The 19866-nt window shown below is 35.3% G+C and overlaps 1 protein-coding gene across 1 annotated transcript in view; it reads right to left on the bottom strand.

Annotated features, from left to right (window-relative positions):
• LOC135078329 (melanopsin-like) overlaps positions 1-19866 on the bottom strand; it is a 47714-nt gene that overhangs the window by 17511 nt on the left and 10337 nt on the right. The window contains exon 2 of the mRNA XM_063972928.1: positions 6268-6531. Coding sequence (XP_063828998.1) covers positions 6268-6444 — 177 coding nt within the window. The 5' untranslated portion in view covers positions 6445-6531. The remainder of the gene's footprint in view (positions 1-6267; positions 6532-19866) is intronic.

Genomic DNA, 19866 nt, shown 5'->3' with positions numbered 1-19866 from the left:
AGTATTTATAGGGTTACTTTCTTCATGTTGACAGATAACTCATAGTTTTCGTAAATATTAATGGGCACTTCTTCGAAATTGCATTCTTCGGCTGATTCATATGGACAAATTTCAAATTCAATTTTGGGTCTGTAACATAGACTCGTATGAAAATAGGTACACCCAATAACATATATTTGGATGAGGGACTCGTTTTTGTAAAGTAGTTTTCAAGATATCGACGTTCAAATATTTTGTGCCCATATGAATCAGAATTTGTTACATATTAATCAAAAATAGAAATAAAGTTTAAAATCTTTATGTACAATTGGCTCTATATTAAGAAAATAATCATATTATAACAAAAACAATGATCTGTTGTTATGAAAAAAATATCAGTTATCAAAATATTACGAGAAAAAAATGCAACGAATTCCACAAAATTCATGAAAATCATTTTTTGAAACTTTAGTATACATCCATAATATTTTGTCATCATCATAATCATTTCAACCATAGGATCCACTACTGAACATAAGCCTCCCGCAATAATTTCCATAATGACCGGTTGGTAGCGGCCTGCATCCAGCGCCTTCCTGTGAATGAACGTTCTGCACTGAGCTTTCCGGCAAGTGGCTTCCACTCCAGAAACTTGCTATCCCATTGGCCATCAGTTCTGCTGTGTCCTGCCCATTAACACTTCAGCTTGCTAAAACATCGGACTATGCCACCATGCGACTTTAGATAGTTTATGGATCTCCTCATTTCAGATTCGATTGCATAAAAAAAACCAAGCATAGTCCACTGCATAGTAGTGAGAGGCCGCTTTTCAGTACAATATGTCATCACTAATAACACACACTGGATGTAGACTTTCATCTTATGGCACTAAGGTATTTTAGATGACTCTACTCAGCTGTATCACTTATCCAAGCCATCGTTGTTAAGATGTCCACTCACAAGGTGAAGAAGGTGAGATGAGCTTATTGAGGTTGTGGCAATGGCAATCAGTTAATCTCGAAATCATTGGAGGCCTATGCTCAGCAGTATATTATTATGTGCTATGGACGCCATAAGTGTAGCTGAAATTATAATAAAAATAAATAATCGTTGGGCAACTTCATACAGCGCCATTTAGCCACAAAATAAGCAACAAATATGCTTGTGTTATGGTTGCTAGCTTAACGGATATACTACTTATTTACTGTTTAAACACATACATTATATTCATAGTATAAAAATGATGATGATTTTTTTTATTCATAACAAGACCGCAATCGCACTTGGTCTTAAGTGAGATGCAGTCTGGGATATCATTTTTAGCTAATAAACACTTTTTTGGTGCTTGATAGATCAAAAACTAATTTATTTTATGATTCATATTGGGCCCTGACCATATGAATCACGCACAGATGAATCAGTTTTTTGCCTAAAATCGATCAAAACTCGTCATACATACAGACTACAGTGTTGTCATTTTTCGACATGAACCTATAACCCAAAAGCATCACATGAAAGACAGATTAGATTTTTAATGCAATAATATAATTTTTTAAAGTAGGCATTGTAATCAGCATGCCACCTGAACCAAGCACAGATGAATCAAGTATTTGCCTTCGTTACACCGGGTTCTAAGCCAACTAGCTCCACGTCTGCCTTCTAGCTCATCCGTTGCAAGATGGGCTTGCCTCCACGCCAGAAACCAGACTCTCATGATTAAAACCTGACCAGTTATGGTCAAGAACAGCTCACGTCATATGAATCAGTATTTTATGCCGGACACTGCTTATTTATTTTTTTGCAAACAAACTAACTTAATTAAAATTATGACGCATTTTTTTTGGAGAAGGACAACTCATTGGCTTTCGAAATAATTTTAATTTATATTGATATATCAAAAGGAAAATGCTACATCAACCATTTTGTTCCGGAAAATGGCTAACGGACACACCATATGAATCAGAGAATCACACTTCAAATATTTTTATTTTGTATAAAGACAGCAATTATGTCAAAAATGTAATTTGCGCCAGATAGGGCTATAGTTAAGCTATACGAAAAAAAATATTGCATGCCATTTTGTTAATTGGTTACAGAACTATACCCAAAGACATCGAAAATTTTGCCTCCGAAGAAATACCCTAATAGAGTATTTTTAGAAAAGTGTCAGCATTAAAAACTAATTCTGTGACAGTACGAAATTCACGCAGACGAAGCCGCGGGAAAAAGCTCATGTCAATATTTCAGCGCGAATTTAGAATTAGTGAGTGTTACCAGCCCCCAAATAATATTTACCTTATAAAATGTGTTCCTCTTTGAACAAATATTTGGATACAACAACCAAATAGAATCCTTATTCCACTTGTATGGTTTTCATGTTTTACATTATTTACGAACGTACACATCGCTCATCGAATGCAACACAGCCACATTTCAAAAATAATTCAAAATCGTTTTATTTCGAAATTAGGCTCTAAAAGTAATATATTTTACGTTTTGCTGAAGACACCCGTCATTTTTGTTAATTTTGATGCCAAACTGGTCAACCGCCATTTTTGTATTGGGCCGACTTTCGCGCTCACGTCAGATCAAAACCGCCATTTTGTCAGTTGCGACCCAGTGTTCGTAGCGAACGCACGTCAGTTTCGTACAAAACGGCCACAAGTAAAAAAATCACGCCAGATCGACCTCGGTGTTCTGTGCAAAGGAGCCACATTTTGGAATGCGGCCGTGTTGCTTTCAAATTTCAAGTAAGTACATTCGGAATCTATTAATGCAATAGTGCCATATTTTAGGATACGTACGTTTTGCATTCCAATGTGAAACGAAGTAACGCCATATTTACAAATCTGTACATTTTTCATTCTAATATGAAACAAAGCAATGCCACATTTACAAATCTGGTACATTTTGCATTCCAAAGCTATGCCATATTCAGGAATATGTTTTTTTAAATTAATACAAAAAGGCATGGACAACTAAACTAAATGAATATTTATTTTTAACCGACTGCAAAAAAGAAGAATGTACACAACAGTTCGGTCGACAGCCAGAGCGAGTGGACTGTATGACGTAATCTTATCCGGGGCCACTGGCCGGCACGGCTAGCCACCAGGCTAGCTAGGGCTCTAACTACCGTGGTGCGGTGATGCTCCGACAGAGAATCGGGCTTCTGAATAGAACAAGAGTTTTTCTTTAATGAAACAATGCTTCCAGTATTAGAGATTCTTCCTTTATTCTTCTCTCCTTTGCACCTTACACTTGGAAGGCTGCCGAAGAACTGACATGCCCTTCAGAAAACCCCGTTATTTTTTTATTTTAGGGATAAGTAGATAAGCAAAATGCTAAACTGGGCTCGACTCACGGTAGTTTTTTGAGTAACCTTGCATTATTATTTACAGAATGAGTAAAGCAAAAATGATTTTAAGCATGGCAGTTGGAAATACAAATGAAGAATCAGTTAGGGTGCAAGATAAGCGCATTATCAACCCTCAACAAATTAAAAAATTTGATATTCCAGCAAGAACTGGAAGTCAGAACACAATAACGGATTCGGTTTATGACGCGGAAAGTCATTTAGCCTGTCCAGCTCAAGAAAACCAAACCATATTTCTTGTCAACACTCAGGTAACTCAAATACCAGCAACAGTTGGACAAAGAAGAGAATCGACTGATAGTAATTTTGATACGGACTCCTACCCTGACAGTCAGCCTGATCACAATATATCGTTGAGTGATGATGAAGAGTCTAGAGCTAAGAACGCAGACGAAACTCAGAGTAATTATTCCACCAAGTGACTCATCTGAAAGCGACTCTGATAGTGATACAACATTACAAACAGCTCTACGTCAAGTAGTTCATCTGATTTTTCCTCTGACGATAGTGCTAAGGATCCTAATTTTCTGCCTCAGAAACTCGTGAAGATTGATCGTCATACTCCTTTCGTCTTTCTCCTCAACCTGGACTTTCCGGGGCGGAAGACGAACCCAAAAACATCGAAATGGAGACATCAAATACAGATACTGAGCCACCTATTTCAGAAACGGAATTGCAACAACCCAGTATTGACACCGAGCCTCCTAATATTGACACCCAGCTCCCTGGTATTAGCACCGAGCCCCCCAGTTTTGACACCCAGCCCCCTAGTATTGACACCCAACTGAACCTCCTAGTGTTGACACACAACCCCCTAGTGTTGACACTACTGTAGAACCTCAGCAGCTATCCCGTAAAAGAAAATGTGACCCTGCATCTTGGAAAAGAAATAAAGCAAAGGCTCTTAAAAATAGTGCAAAGGCATAAATATTTTGTTTCACATACAGAATATTTTTGTTATTTTTGTTTTTTTTTTAATGTCTTCTTCTTTCAAAACAATAAATATAGCATATTTCACTTAAAAATTAGTTCTTTTTTTGAGATAATTGTTTAAACATTTGATCTAATCTTGAATGCAAAAAGGGCTTTTGTAGTTTTTTTCAGGTTGTGTTAGAGCTGTAACAGCGGTAATTATTTTAAAAAATAATACAAAATTTGACGTAAACAATGATATACTAACATCATACTATTAAATAAAAAGAAACATATTTTTTCTTAAAAAACATGTTTCAAAATTTGTTTTGACTCTCCTGTAAAAAGTATAGTTTATGGTTTGTGGCCGTTTTGAATTCAATGAGCGACATGTGAAGTATTTGTGTTTCCCTGTGTTGAGTAAATGTTTTATTCTGATGTTGGGTAAATTTATCGTAGAGGTTCTGTTAGTTATTTTTTCGCCTTGTTATCTAAAAGAAAAAGAAAATTTCAAACAACAAAACAACACAAATACAAGGTAATCGTTGGAACATACTTGAAAATGTCTTGAAAGTTACTCTCCTCATAATTAGGTATATGCTACTGCTGCATGCAAACTCGTACCTAGTAGGTACTATAGCGACTTGCAAGGAACATTTTAAAAGAAAATGTATTTCTACTTTTATTTTAGAAACTGTAAGTACAATTGTTCAGAAGAGATTGCCCGTAGTGATAAAGCCCAAATTGCCCTACTCCAAATCGTTTTATTTGCTGTTACTGTTTTACTTTGTGTGATATGGGTAGAAGGGGTTCCTCTAAAGTGATATCCACACTGAATACGATACTGATTAAGGTATACGGTCGTATATTCACCATTAGTACAGCTGATGGAACTTTTAGCAACCGGACCCTAAGGTGAGTGACCATCATCATTATCATCATTATATTTTAGTCTTCACTGCAGGACGGCTAACCTTTTTAAAAAACAGAGGTAAATGGGAGGATTTGGTCTACATCCCCAAAATCATCATCATCTCAGCCATAGGACGTCCAATGCTGAACATAGGCCTCCCCCAATGCTTTCCATGTTGCCCGGTTGGTAGCGGCCTGCGTCCAACGCCTTCCTACTACCTTTATGATGTCGTCGGTCTACCTTGTGTGTCTATTAATATAAATTATTATGGATAGTAGGTACCTAGTAATAGTATGTGTTTATACAGAACATACCTATAATATCTATCAGCAATGGAAAATCACTGAACAAATCGTGTGACTAGTAAATTGATCAGTTATTTCATGAATTTCGTACACTTAAGTATACTTACTGCGGCATGAGCGCTTTTCCAACGCTTATACCAATCGCCTAGAGTTCTGTAAGTAGACGAAAACCTATACAGCATTGGTTCAGTATCAAATTGAAGTTCGAATGGTTCAAAAATACATTATCCTTTTGGTGCAGAACTACTCGACACGTGTTGACGTGTTCGTGTTCAATATTGTGAATCGAGCTGGAGGGATCGGGCTGAAAGGCATGCAGGTAGATGTTATGACATAGGTATCCGCTAAGAAAGGATTATACGAAACTCCACCCCTAAGGGAGTAAAACGGGATCCACGCGTACGAAGTCGCGGGCGGCCGCTAGTTCATAACATAAAACTGCTTATGCCCTTCATACTCGTATGCTTTAAAGTCAGTAAATCATTAATTAAGTTCAGAAACAAAGTGACAACAAATTCTTTTGCATTGTGGATTGTGAAATATTGAAAAAAAAAACACTGTAATGAAAAAACTCATAAAACTCATTTGTTTTTGCAAATAGGCTTTTAAAAAGCCCTATTAACCCTACCACTGCTTCGGGACAATAAATGGGCCAGTGCTGAGAAGAAGCAGCGCAGAAACTCAGTCACTATTGTCAGCCTCCTTTTCAAGGGTTTACATTCTTTAAAATATACATACAATGATTGACATGATGATACGAAAGATTCACATTTTTATCTTACCTGGCGGTCCTTGAACATGAGCAGTATCACCAGCAGATTGAGGAAGAATCCGAAGAACCCTATGAGGAATAGAACGAAGGCCGACACCACGTATCCCCATTTGGGCATCAGCAGTGGGAAGCCCTCGTCGAAAGCGCGCACCACCGTGTCATTGAAGCTCTCAGGGTACGACGTCATTGTCACTTCACTTCACTTCACATCACACTATGAGACGCCAAACTCACTTTTCACTTCACACATTTTGAGAGCGACACGAGGCTGCATCTGAAACAAATGAAAGTGACTGTTATTGAGTGCATGCACCTTATTTAAATGTGACAGTATGAATTTGCAACAAAAAATCATATTAATTGTAGCCTTCCTATAACAATAGGAAAACTATGGTTAAGGTATCATGTTGAAGCCTCTGGTATACAACTAACGAGTGTGAGGAGCAGCGCACGAGTAACTGAATCCTTTGCTAGCTATACCGGCTTCTTCCCGCGACTCCGCTTGAGAAGCTTGAACGTGGCATTAGAGTAGTCACGAAAATGTTGTAGTCACGCAATCAAAATCACTGAGTTGCTTAAACCCATTTCTCAAAGTTAAGTAAGTAATACCACAGAATAATAATAAGTACTACGTAATAGGTACTACTATTTCACATCACATGATTGAAATTTTTTCTATTCGTTTTTTTATAAAAACTTTTATCCCCTACTTATTGCCCTAAGTCTACATTTCCTAGACTTCCTCTTTCTAGACTCTAGATATATGTAGATGAGTTAAGATTTAATTTATAAGTCTCAGCAAAATCGTTTCAGTAGTTTAGTTCGGGTGACAGACAGAGTTACACATTTATAGTACCTATATGGTGAATTTAGAATGTCATAGGTTATTTGATACTGGATAGTTTGAGACAAGCCTGAAAAGCCTCGCTGCAATGTACCTAACGAGTTTTGAAATTCCTGGAGAACTTTGTGATATCCTGAAACTAAAGTTGTAGATTCTAAAACCCTAATTGAAATAGATACTACAGAGAACCTTTTGAGCTTTATTTATCATCAAATTGAAATGATTATGCCATGTCTAATACGTATCCTTTAGAATAAAATACTACAAATTATGCAAACCAAGCAAAATCGATTTGTTTTTCCATCAGTTTTTATTTTATTTTACATAATACCCAACCCTTTTTACCTTTTTAAATTAAAGAGATTAAAAAATAATGGTCATTAGGCTTTCGTTTTGAAGACGTTCAATGAATTTCAATCAGTTATAGAACAAAGGCGTAGAAGATTTATGTAATGTAATGTATTTTGGATATACTTAATATACTCAACATCAAATAAACCGCACCTTCCGCGACGCGAACTTTAAAGGTTTTCTTCTGACACAATCATGGTGCCCCAACAATATTGGTGTTATTTGAAAGCCCAATACATAAACTTAAAGAAAAACACATTTAATTTCTAAATAAATGATTACCATATACCATAAATGTGACTTGAAAAAAGACCTCACTTTGGAGTCACCTCTGGGATCAATTAGACCAATTTTTATGGTTATAAAACCAAATAATGATCTCACGTGTCCTCTTTAACAGATGGATAGCGATTAATCCCAACTTAACAGTTTTATAGCCATAAAAGTTGGCTCAAGCGTAACTACCTATTTTTTGTAGAAGTGACTCTGGATCCTTCTAAAGACACATTTTTGGGGTAAAAACCTTTCCTTTAATGAAATGAAGCCTAGAACTAGGCTTTTCAATGGTGCCAAATTTGGTGGGAAGTGGGGATGCATACGTTTGAAAGTGCTTGTCGCGGGAGGTGCGATTTATTTGATGTCGAGTGTAATTACGATGGTACACCTCATCAGACTACATATTTATTTTATTGCAAAAAACCTTCTATTAAAACTACATAAGATAGTGTTTTGTTTGATATGCCGTTGTCAGGTACAAACTTTAACCAAAAAACAACGTATTATTATGTAGAGTCAATATCCCTCGGAAAGTCATTCAAGTTCAAAACATTGACCTAAAAGTCATAGTTTATAAAAATAATATGAAATATTTTATATTACTAAAGTTATATTTTTACCTTAAACAATTTCCACGAAATTCCACAGACAGTCTGCTCTAGCTTACTAATTTGTAGTTAGGTTTATAGTTAGAATGCCTCGAAAAATATAACTGCTTTTATATTTCCAAGAGCATTTATTAATTCTACCCATTCGAAAAGGGTTATCCACGAACTGCTATTAGGACCTGAATAATTACTACACAAAAATTGTCTAGAGCCAACAAAATATTAAACTTCGTTGACCTTTTACTAATCGGACTCCAACTAGAATTGACGTTGAATTTGAGGCACGCCAACTAGTGTAGAGTCAAGCTAAGGACTGTGCACCTTATATATTTGTGATAAGGGCGATTTTCCAACAGAAAATGTTTAGCCTGAGTTGCTCTCAACTTTGACATCAAGTATTTACGAAACAATCTTGCATGAAAGTTTTGGGCATGCCCGGATCACTTACTTACTTTTTGTGTGTACCAAAACAATATTATAAACTTCATTGTGAAGAGAATCAAGAATAGTTCTTGCAACTCACGAAAGCCTATGAGCTTGTGCGTGTACGGTACATGTACTCGTACATGCACATAACGATAGTTTTGAAGAACAAACAGTAGCGAGCCACCGCACTTGTAAAACTCACTCGCCTTCGTGAATTGCAACAACTATTTTTCAATATTAATTTGTAAATACGAGTAAGTAGTTTTACAGATTTTGAAAATGTTATACATATAGAGCCTTAGCACTCATTTATTAATTTATCTTTTGTTAACCTTTTAAAACAAATATTTTGACTTCTCTATCATCCTCATTAATGTAGGGTTATTTTTTATTATATTTTTAATTGAAAAGTTATATGTATGTACGTTTTATCATCAGGTCTTTTAAATCTAAAGCGCTCTATTTTCTAGTTGATCCAAAGGTTGACCGGGAGGTAATGCTTTAAATTAATATGCAATTAATTTTATTATGTTGTATTTTTTTACGTAAAGTATGAGGCGACAAAATTTGTATTTTGGGTTATGTAACATTTTCGGTTTTGAAGGCGCACTCAATCAGAAGTTGGTAATTGGTTTTGCGAATGTTTTCAATACCGGTTAATTGATTTAAAGCTCGCCCAAATCTGTTTTGTGATTTGGAAAATTTAGGCAAATGTACATTTCCTGTTAAAAATGTTAACATAGAAACAAATTACTGAAACCCAAACATTGAGTGAAAAATGTAAATAAAAGAATAGAGAGTATTTTTTAATTATTTGGTCACCATAGAAAATATTTCGAATCTCCAATAAGTAATAAACAAAAACCTGTAAAAACCTTTTTTGGAATTGGGTTATGGATAAGTAGCTGTAACACACTGTGGTTGTGGTGTTGTGTGATCATAGGTTTCTATCACATAAATTATTTTAACATCGAATAGATATTCACATGGATTGGCTCACAAGAAAACATAATCAGTCCATCGGACTATTGATCACTTAACCTATCAATTATCCTCTAAGTTGATTAGCCATTTATTATGAAAGTAATATACTGATTACCCCCCATAAAACCTGTTCCCAAGCGAGCAATAAATGAACATGTAAGCTGTATTACTTAAGTTAAGCTTCTTGCTTTATTAATTATACGAGTAATAGAACATTGCTATTTAATAACCATCTACGTAGATCATCCTATTAATCGTATATTAATACTTATTAAATGGTTATAAACCAATTACTTATCAATGTGCTTAATTATTACTTACTACGATGTACGATTAATGTTACGATACCAACGATATAGGTACAATAAAATTTTAGTTATTTTATATCGTTTATATCGTTGACATTTTATTTTATAGCTTCTAATATCATGTTAGGTACAGCTCTAGTTTTGAAATACAAGGAATTATTAACATTTTCTGAACTTCAATGTTGTTATTTAAAAAAACATTGCCCCTATTAAGCAGCGCATTTTAACTATTTCTTCACAAACAAAGAAATTGATGTGACATAATTATAAGACCCGCATTTCAAGATTTGATTTAAATAAAATCAAAATCCGTCAGGTTGTTTATAAAGGCGTGAAAAAAAGGTTTAGCATTTAAATTAAAAGTGTCCTTATATCGATTTCCTAACTACAATGTCCCTTACAGCAACCGCAATGTCAACCGCAGCTTGTACTTTGAAACTGATACGAACATTCAGTGCCACAATAACGTCATACTAATAATTATTATAATAATGGCTGTATACCTACTATACCACTTGTATACGTACGTTTATAGTATGAGAAAAATAGAAGTGCACCCAAGTCTTAAAATGTAAGTAGGTAGGTATGGCACGCTACGTTTCACCCACAAGCTTTGCACTCTCTGATTATTTTGCTTTTCTTCACCGAATTTGTTATTTTTGCAAAAGTAAACAAATGCTATCTCTATACTTTAAATTCCTTAAATGTCATGATGTTTGCCTTAAATAAAGAAAAATATAATCATTTAATCATTTATTTGCCTTAAATAGGTGGTTACAGAGTAGTTCTTGTTTGATATAATGTTACTTAAGACCTATTTAGTCATAGCCTATGTCATGCAAATATAAAGAATGGTTATAGAGTATAAAGAATGTAAGAAAAGCTTAGTTCTAAGACGTGAAAACGTTACACGCAGATCAAGTTACACAAGTAATACTACAAGCATTTGTAGTATTTGTTTGGATTGTTGTACCTACGATACGTCTAGCTAGTACCTAAAGAGGATTTCTGAATTTCTGAAGCAATCAATTTCCTGAACTTATTCCCTAGTGGTTGCGGCTACTTTTGTCTGAATATGCACAATTCCAAAGGGATACGTGATCATCTCTCTGTTAAGTTTCTTTTTCAAAAGATCAATAATTGTGATTACATTAAAAGTATATTCGAGATTAATATGAGCAGCATTTAATTTTGTGAATTTCAGGTGTATGAACCCATGTGATTTTCATAGCTAGCTCTCGAAGTTTCAAGAATCCCCATTCTATGTAGGCAGATCCTCGAAACATGATTATAAAAATACAAAGGTACAACGTACCCAATTAGGACAATGTCAAAACTTATTCCAAAACTTAATCAGTTTGAAATACATACGACTCAATTAGTGACTTCATATGAAACCCTTCCAGTTACTCATGGCTGGTAGGTACTACATGACATGTCATGTACAAAAAACTAGTAAGACTGTTTAAACTTCTAAACTAATTTCAAGTTAACTGTAGGCGTAATGTAATCCTTACCCTAACCAGAAGTTTCGGTTTAATGTATTTGATAGTTTTGGGTATCTTCTTAGTAAATTTAACATGTACCTTATTAAGGGTGTAACTCAGGGTTATGGTACGTACTTATATGAATCCTACACGTAGATGATAAGGTCATCGTAAAACATACGAAGCAACAGACAGAGGGGATCAGTGTACCTTCTTAGTAAACTCTTAATAAATCTTGTACCTTAAAGGTGTACTCACATGACACAGTCATGTATGAAACTTATACAGCTTACACGTGCATGGTAAGGTCATAATTTTAACATACGTATCGACAGAGGGAGGGGATCAGCGTACCTTTTTAGTAGACTCTTAATAAATCTTGTACCTTAAGGGTGTACTCACATGACACATCTATGTATGAAACTTATACAGTTTAACATACGTATCGACAGCCAGAGAGGATGAGTGTACCTTCTTAGAAGACTCTTAGTGAATCTTGTACCTTGAAGGTGTACTCACATGACACAGTCATGTAAGAATCTTATACATATACAGCTTACACGTGGAATCATCACTTTATTTAAATATTTAATTATGTTCTTTTTTTTGGATGGACTGTTCCGCTCAAACGCACACACAGGGCATGAATGATGTTCTTGTTTTCAACTGAAGTTTTTGTACTTACAAACTTTTAGATAAAAGTAAAATACACCTAACATAAAAAGATCACAAAAGCGCATTAAATAACGGAAAATATACAAAGTACGAACTTAACATAAAACGAGCAATTCAAGAAAGAGCATTCAGTATTGTAAAGAGATATTCGAACAAGCTTTGCGATTGCAGACAGGAACTGAATATAGAAGGCTATAAATATGTTTAAACTCGCACTTCGAGGAAAGTCCTACGCGCTGCATTATTGACACAAAATCGCAGGTAGTCTAAGGTTAAGCGGTGGCATTTACTCGTGAGTTTGACATTTGAAACGACTGTGAACAAAGTATTGAACGTGCTATTACTGATTCATCTTTTGTTTGAAGTTTTCAATCGCGCTAGTCATTAGTGGGTTGAAAGTCAGATTCATTGTTGGATTCATTGTTTTAGTTTTACGTCCGTATTCACAAACATTACTATGAGGTCTCACAGTATGCGTGGACGCACAGGGTCACACACGAACCAATCAGAGAGCTCTATTCAATGCTGTGCGTTAGATTTGCTGCTTCACCAAGCATCGATTGTGAATAGGGGCGTTAATGCCTTAGTATTTATTTTAATCTTAGGTAAAGCAAGCTAGAGATAATTGGTGTGACTGTGCTTATACTTGTAAGAGGAATCTTAACGATTTCCACTAAGTTTTCAGCTAGAGATATAAGATTTCAACTTAGAATCTGATCTTACTCGTTCAAGCTGAGACGGGGACCTTTTTGTTGCTGCAACGCTGTCTTGGTAATTTTGCAGATTAATTACAATTATCTTATGACTGATTTTGACTCTGTATTTTCTATTATTTTCTATGTATTTTCATGTGGCAGTAAAATAAACGTTTTCTATTTTATTCTTTATAATAAAAGAGACAAAATAACTTGTAATAAGTTAACTTTCGTTATGTGTCTGAGTGTAAGTATCATCATCATCATCATCATCATTTCAGTCATAGGACGTCCACTGCTGAACATAGGCCTCCCCCAATGATTTCCACAATGGCCAGTCGGTGGCGGTCTGTTCCAGCGCCTTCCCGCTACCTTTATGAGGTCGTCGGTCCACCTTGAGGGTGGACGTCCTATGCTGCGCTTTCCGGTACGTCGCTTCCACTCCAGAACCTTGCTTGCAGAGTGTAAGTATATGACGCCTATACATAATAATATATTCCATTGTCCCCATGATATTTGTCCCTATCATGGAGGCAAAACATCATGAAATTTCCTTCCCACTGTCCTCTATACATAAAAATGCACAAAAAGAAAAGAGGAAGCAAATCAAAATGTAGGTTATTTAAAAATAGCAAAGTTCCCCTCATGGACGGACATTCTTGTCCAATTATGGTCGTCATGTCCATCCGATACGATGATTGCGCCGTCTCTAATAATAGCATTCCATTTCATGCTAACTCACAGCACGGTGGAATAGTATGAAATAAACAACAAACAACATGGCTTCCGATTCTTAATGAGGGTGACCAATGATTACAATCTCAAGTCACTGAGGGTTTGGCAAAATAAAGTATATTTACTGGGTTAGAATAGATACTGACTGATAAACGTACTTGGAGTTTGGAGGTATAATAAAAACATAGGCCTTTCTTAAACATGGTATCAAATATTCAATAGTTCCTGAAAATTTGTTACTTTTTTCCCATTACAATACAATTCCTCTGAAAATAATAATATGGACAAATAAAGTAGGTACTAATCCATTATCATCATTTATCTATCTATCGTCATTAACATAAAATTTCACTAAAGTCCAATCTAAGTCACTTCAATCTGCGATAAAATGCGGCAAATTCATTTATCAATCTTTTTAGACAGAGCTCAGACAAGTCTGGGACTAAAGACGTAGCAAAACTTCCTTTGGAAAATGTCTAAGGCCAAAGCGCTATAATTACGGAGAACACTAATCCATCTCTTTGTTTTAAGCTATCACCATTTAATTTTCACCAAAACCCAATTTCCACTCCATTTCAATCTCCGTTAAAATGCGGCAATGCATTATGAATACGGCCCTTGATCTCTTGAACGCTGAGACTAAGACTGAGTTGCACCATCTTACTTTAACTTTGACAAACGTCAAAAATATATGTCAAACTCCATACAAAAGCACCGGTTATCGTTATAGTTACCGTTAAAGTTAGGTGGTGCAACTCAACCTTAGAATGGTGGCTTTTAAAAATACACTATTATACTTTTTAAAAGCATTACGTAGTCTGTAACCCGTTCGTATTTTAAATATCACCATTTAGTTTTCACCAAATTCCAATTTCTGGTCCATTTCAATCTCCGTTAAATGCGGCAAATGCATTATGAAACGGCCCTTGATCTCTTAAGAACTGGGACTGTGCTCTCACATAATTGTGATCGGGTATTCCCTTAGTCTTACTGCAGTGGGTTTCCGTGTGCATTAAGTAAATTGGTTTCTGTTCGTAAATTGTTTGCCTTCTTTTGTTTACTTAGAAAAGATATTTAATAAAATAAACACTGCGGCATTTTATAGCAAGAAATGTGTAATTAACTATAGTTTGATAGCGATCATCAAATAGAATTTATATTCTAACTGTGACTTTCTAGTCACAGTTCTAGCTTATCTTCATCAGTAGGTACCATGGTGGTTAAGATAACAGATGGCATACCTAAAAATGATACACAAGGGCCCGTTTTTACCATCAATAACATAGGCATTTTGTTTACATAGGGGTCACTTAAAAATTAGGGATTGATGATGAAAACGGGCATAGGTCTATTTTATAATTCAACATTACTTAGGTTCAAAAGAAAATTGTTCAGATTAAAAAAACTATATTATACATGTCAAATTATGTAGATGTAAATGTCCCACACCACCCATACATCATGATAGCGGTACAACTGTGTGTAGGTAAAATATGAAATTTTTGTTACAAGAGCATAACATAAGCGCAGATATCTTCGTGAAGGGCCCTCGGTAACTAACGTTAAGTTTTTGTACAAGTATCTAACTGGTCATTAGCGCCATTTGTTGCTATCCCTAACAGGGCGCAGGGGATATTAGTGTTTTTGTCCATACATTTGCGAATACAGGAAGAACACAGCCGCATATATAATTCAACTATCTTAGCGGCCGCCTGCGATTTCGTACGCGTGGATCCCGTTTTACCCCCTTAGGGGTGGAGTTTCATAAAATCCTTTCTTAGCGGATGCCTACGTCATAACATCTACCTGCATGCCAAATTTCAGCCCGATCCGTCCAGTGGTTTGGGCTGTGCGTTGATAGATCACTATGTCAATCAGTCAGTCAGTCACCTTTGAGTTATATTTAATTAGATACTCAAAATATCGCCTGTCGTTTTCCTTAACCTATAAACTAAAGCAAATATCATTGGGGGAGGCCTATGTTTAGTAGGGGAAATGATGATAATGAAACTAAAGCACAATATCATTTGGCTATCTCCTGTTCATTAAAGAATCCAGATCGATTCAGATGCGAGAATCGATTCAAGCAAAATGATTGGTCTACTTATTGAAATTCACAAACATTCAAATTCGTTCGTAACTTGAATCATTGCTTGAGTTTGAATCGTCTCGTCTCAAGTTTCGCATCCATTGAAAGCTCGGGAACTTTTTCTCCTCCAATTCAGATAACAAAGTTTTTGATGTATTTTACTGATCTGTCAATTGAGAATTTCACATTTTAGTAATGTCAGCTTCTTATCTGCTTCCTATTGTTAATATTTAGTAAACATCATTTTAAAAACTGAAAAGCTTCGAGCTTTTTACAGCAAAGGACATCGTTTGTGAAAATCAAAGCAAGATAATATTCCAAGCACGTTCATTCATTCGTTTGTTTCAGCCAAATGGCGTCCACTGCTGGACAAAGGCCTCCCTAAGGATTTCCACAATGACGGTCCTATATCCAGGTGCTTTTCGCGATTATCCAGATATTTCATTCACGTACTTACTAATACTAAGCATATAGAACATAAATTATTATATTTTTTTAATAAGTATTCTGACCCTGGTCAGTGGTAATGCAAAGCATCGGTTATCCCAACTCCCGTTAATTTATTTCTGCAACTTTTGTATAATGGCCAGGTTCCGCTATTTAACCGCCATCAAACCCAACCGGTGAAGGTAGATCAGTCTGGGAATAACTATCTTGAAACCCACAACGTATTTAACTAAGAAAATATAGAAGGAACGTAGTTAAATTGCGCTCTTTAATACTGTTTATCTACTCATACACAAGGCTGTGTGTAAATTACTATTATTGTTGAATTCTAATTTAATAGTGCGACAAACAAACCGAATGTTAAACAAATACATTCGAAGCTTGTAAGCTAACTAATGCATATTAAACTCTGTAAACACTATGCCTACGAGTGCCTGTGATCTCCATTTATTCCAATAAGGTTTAGCTAAATTACCATACATATTATGTGTTTGAAATGCCAAACATCCAACTGTTTATTATTGAAAACTAATTGAAAACTTTCGGCTGAAATGAACGAACGAACGAAATTGTGCCGAGAACATAGGTACTGCACAGTATACCTACCTATTCAACACATTAAATACTAATAAAACTGGATTAAATGAAGAAGCATTAGTAATTATAGTAGGTACAGGTTTTATTTTGCGAACCAAGTTGGATCGGAAAATTATGCTAAATAATTGATTATAGTTTTTAAGTAAGAACTATCAACGATAATTTATACTCGTAAGTAAAAAGTATCATTAATATACATGCTTGTATTTATTATTTGTTTCAGTAATCCAGTATTTAAATACTTCGCAGGAAACAAATTATCTTGATTGATTCACTATTATGAGAAAATCTTTACTTCCAAGTAATCCGGAACTCATTTCCTTGCTTGAGAAAAGGTTTCTTATTGATAGGTCTTAAAATAATTCTACGTTAATTATAAATTTCTGTTTCTCTAAACAAAATTATTTCACTGAAGCTTTACAGATTAATTCCGGAAAATTATGTTTGTGTGGAATTTCCCGTAGGATGATATCCTACTAATTAAATTTTAGTTAACAAGGAACAATTTACAAAATATTATTAATAGTTCTGGTGGGTGTTGAACTCCTTCGCAAGAATTACTTTACTGGAAATTTCCACAGGGACAAGTTGGTGCCATTAAGGGCATTTAGAAACCAATTCCCAACTTTGGAATGTTCTGGAAAGGTGCGGAGAGATTCGAACACCAGCTCCAATGCACATTAACTGCAGCAAGACTCAACTTTCAACTATAATGTCTGGGATAGAAGGGAATAATAATTACGAATATTATAACTAAGTGGTTGTTAAAGTTACCTGATATGAGTAATAAGTAATTAATTATGAAAATAGCATTAAAAGAAGACATGATACCTAATTTATATGTAAAAATTGGTCAAGTGCGTGTCGTGCCACGCGCAGTGTAGGGTTCCGTAGTTGTTCGTCGTTAACACAATTTATTTCAGAAGCAAGCAATTACTTCGTCTAAAGTCACTTTTAATACGAGTATTTCCTTCTAAGGAATTTTTAGTAGTAAGAAATGAGGATCATTTCGATTTTTAGCTGTGAATGCAGATTTATAGAGCTAAGAAATCCTTAATACACAGTCCAAAAATTTTTGTTCTACGACAAAAATTGACGAAGTTATGGCCAAATTACTAAAAAAGTTCACTGACCGCCCGGCGCGGGGACGATGACGTCACTATATCCGATCCGAACGCTGCCGGCGTACTGCGTGGATAGAAAATATTTTTTTCTAGCCAAACTATCAGTTTTAGAGAAAAACTTGTAATGACATTTATTCATCAGAATAAAGTAAGCTATCGATAGGTAATTTTAAAAAATAGAAATTGTGAAAAATAACGCAAAAAATCCATACGCTCATACGATTCAATGGAACGCAGAGGCGCGATTGGGGTCTCCGCGGTGGTATATTTGGCGATTTATTCAAATAAAGTGTTCATAAGTGTTGTTAGACTCATATCTTCTTCCAAGTAAAATATAAAAATGTATAAGTATTAATTTATTTACTTCTAACAATAAGGTATAGCTGAGGCAGATACACTCTGCCTAGGCTACAAGACATTGCTATGAAGATCATTTCGATGTACACGTAATACCTACCTGTTATTTAGTTTTTCTGAGTACGTACCTACCTATCTGTTCGCCGTTCCCATGGGCGGGCCAGCTGCTGCAGGAAAGGAAAGCTGCTCCCTCTGGAAATCTATTTTATCTTAGCCTAGAAGCTGGGTATGACTCCCCCGCCCCCCTCCTCTCCCCAGGTCATAAGCTGGGCATGACTCCCCTTCGGCCAGAAGCTGGGTATAATTTACCCCCCCTCCCCAGGCCCGAACCTGGGTATGACTTGACCCCTCCCTCTCCCCCCAGGCCAAAAGCTGGGTAAGGCTAGCCCCTCCCCCCAGCCCATAAGCATAAGCTGGGTATTTATGTTCAATACAAACAATCATTAAGTTACACTCACCCCAACCGCGTCTCCGCATTGCATCGAATCCTATGAAAATGTGGTTTTTGGACATAGCGATACTTATTTTTCACAATTTTTATTTTTAAAAATTACTGGTCGATAGGTTACTTTATTTTGATGAATAAATGTTATTAAAAGTTTTTTTCTAAAACTGATAGTTTAGCTGGAAAAATTTTTTTTCCATCCCAATAGTACGCCGGCTGCGCTCGATTCGGATATAGTGACGTCACGCGGCCCTGCGTACGTTGACTTTTAGCGGCAAAAACGGCCTATGTTTATTACTTAATATCTTCGTAAGTAATGGTCCGATTTGGATGATTCAAAAAGATATATCTTTCTTATGTCTTAAAGATTAACGTAGATAAGGGAGAGTCCGCTAATTTGGACCAGTTTTTTTCAATCCCATTTTACACTTAGTTTTCTTTTGTTTTTGCTAATGTCCATGGTATATAATAAAAGATACATTATTCAACTTACTATTTCATAAGTATTAATTAACATGATTGTTGTATATTTAGCACAAATCAACAAAGTACGAGTTCAGAGCTTCGGTCCAATTTAGCCAACCGGTTCGATAATTTGTACCACAGGGTTACTAAATTTGATTTCAATAAATTTCAAGCCTTTAAAAAAACTATGGCAAAATATTATACGATACATTCTTAACAAATTAGGAAACGAAGAGGAACAGTAGTTAATAACATAGACAATCGATATTGTTTTACACGTTATCACGATTTTGAGTACAAGTTTTGTAATTCCAATTATCGTAACGCACACTTGTATCTAATCTACTTTGCCAGTCTTTTGCTTTTATTTATTGTTAGTCAAACATAACTACGCTATTATAACTTCAAAATATGATTTACTAAAAAAAATTTCAAAATCCTTTGGTAAAGTTCCATACAACTTGATGTGGTACAATTTAGCCGACTAGGTGATAGAGCTTTTAAAAAATCGGTAAAAAATATAGCTTATAAATACCGAAAAATGTTTCAAATAATTGTAATCCACACTAATTTACGCTTCTAAATAATATATTAGAAACACCCTATGATTAAATTTAACAAAATTACAATCTAAACATGTATTGTCAAAAGTTACTTGAAAACAATGAAAAAATACTTTTCAAAATAAAACACACG

The sequence above is a fragment of the Ostrinia nubilalis genome, chromosome 14 (genome assembly GCF_963855985.1).
Source record: "Ostrinia nubilalis chromosome 14, ilOstNubi1.1, whole genome shotgun sequence".
Classification (NCBI taxonomy): Eukaryota; Metazoa; Arthropoda; class Insecta; order Lepidoptera; family Crambidae; genus Ostrinia; species Ostrinia nubilalis.
Note: the sequence above shows the minus strand (reverse complement) of the source record. Positions and strands in the feature narration are given on the sequence as shown.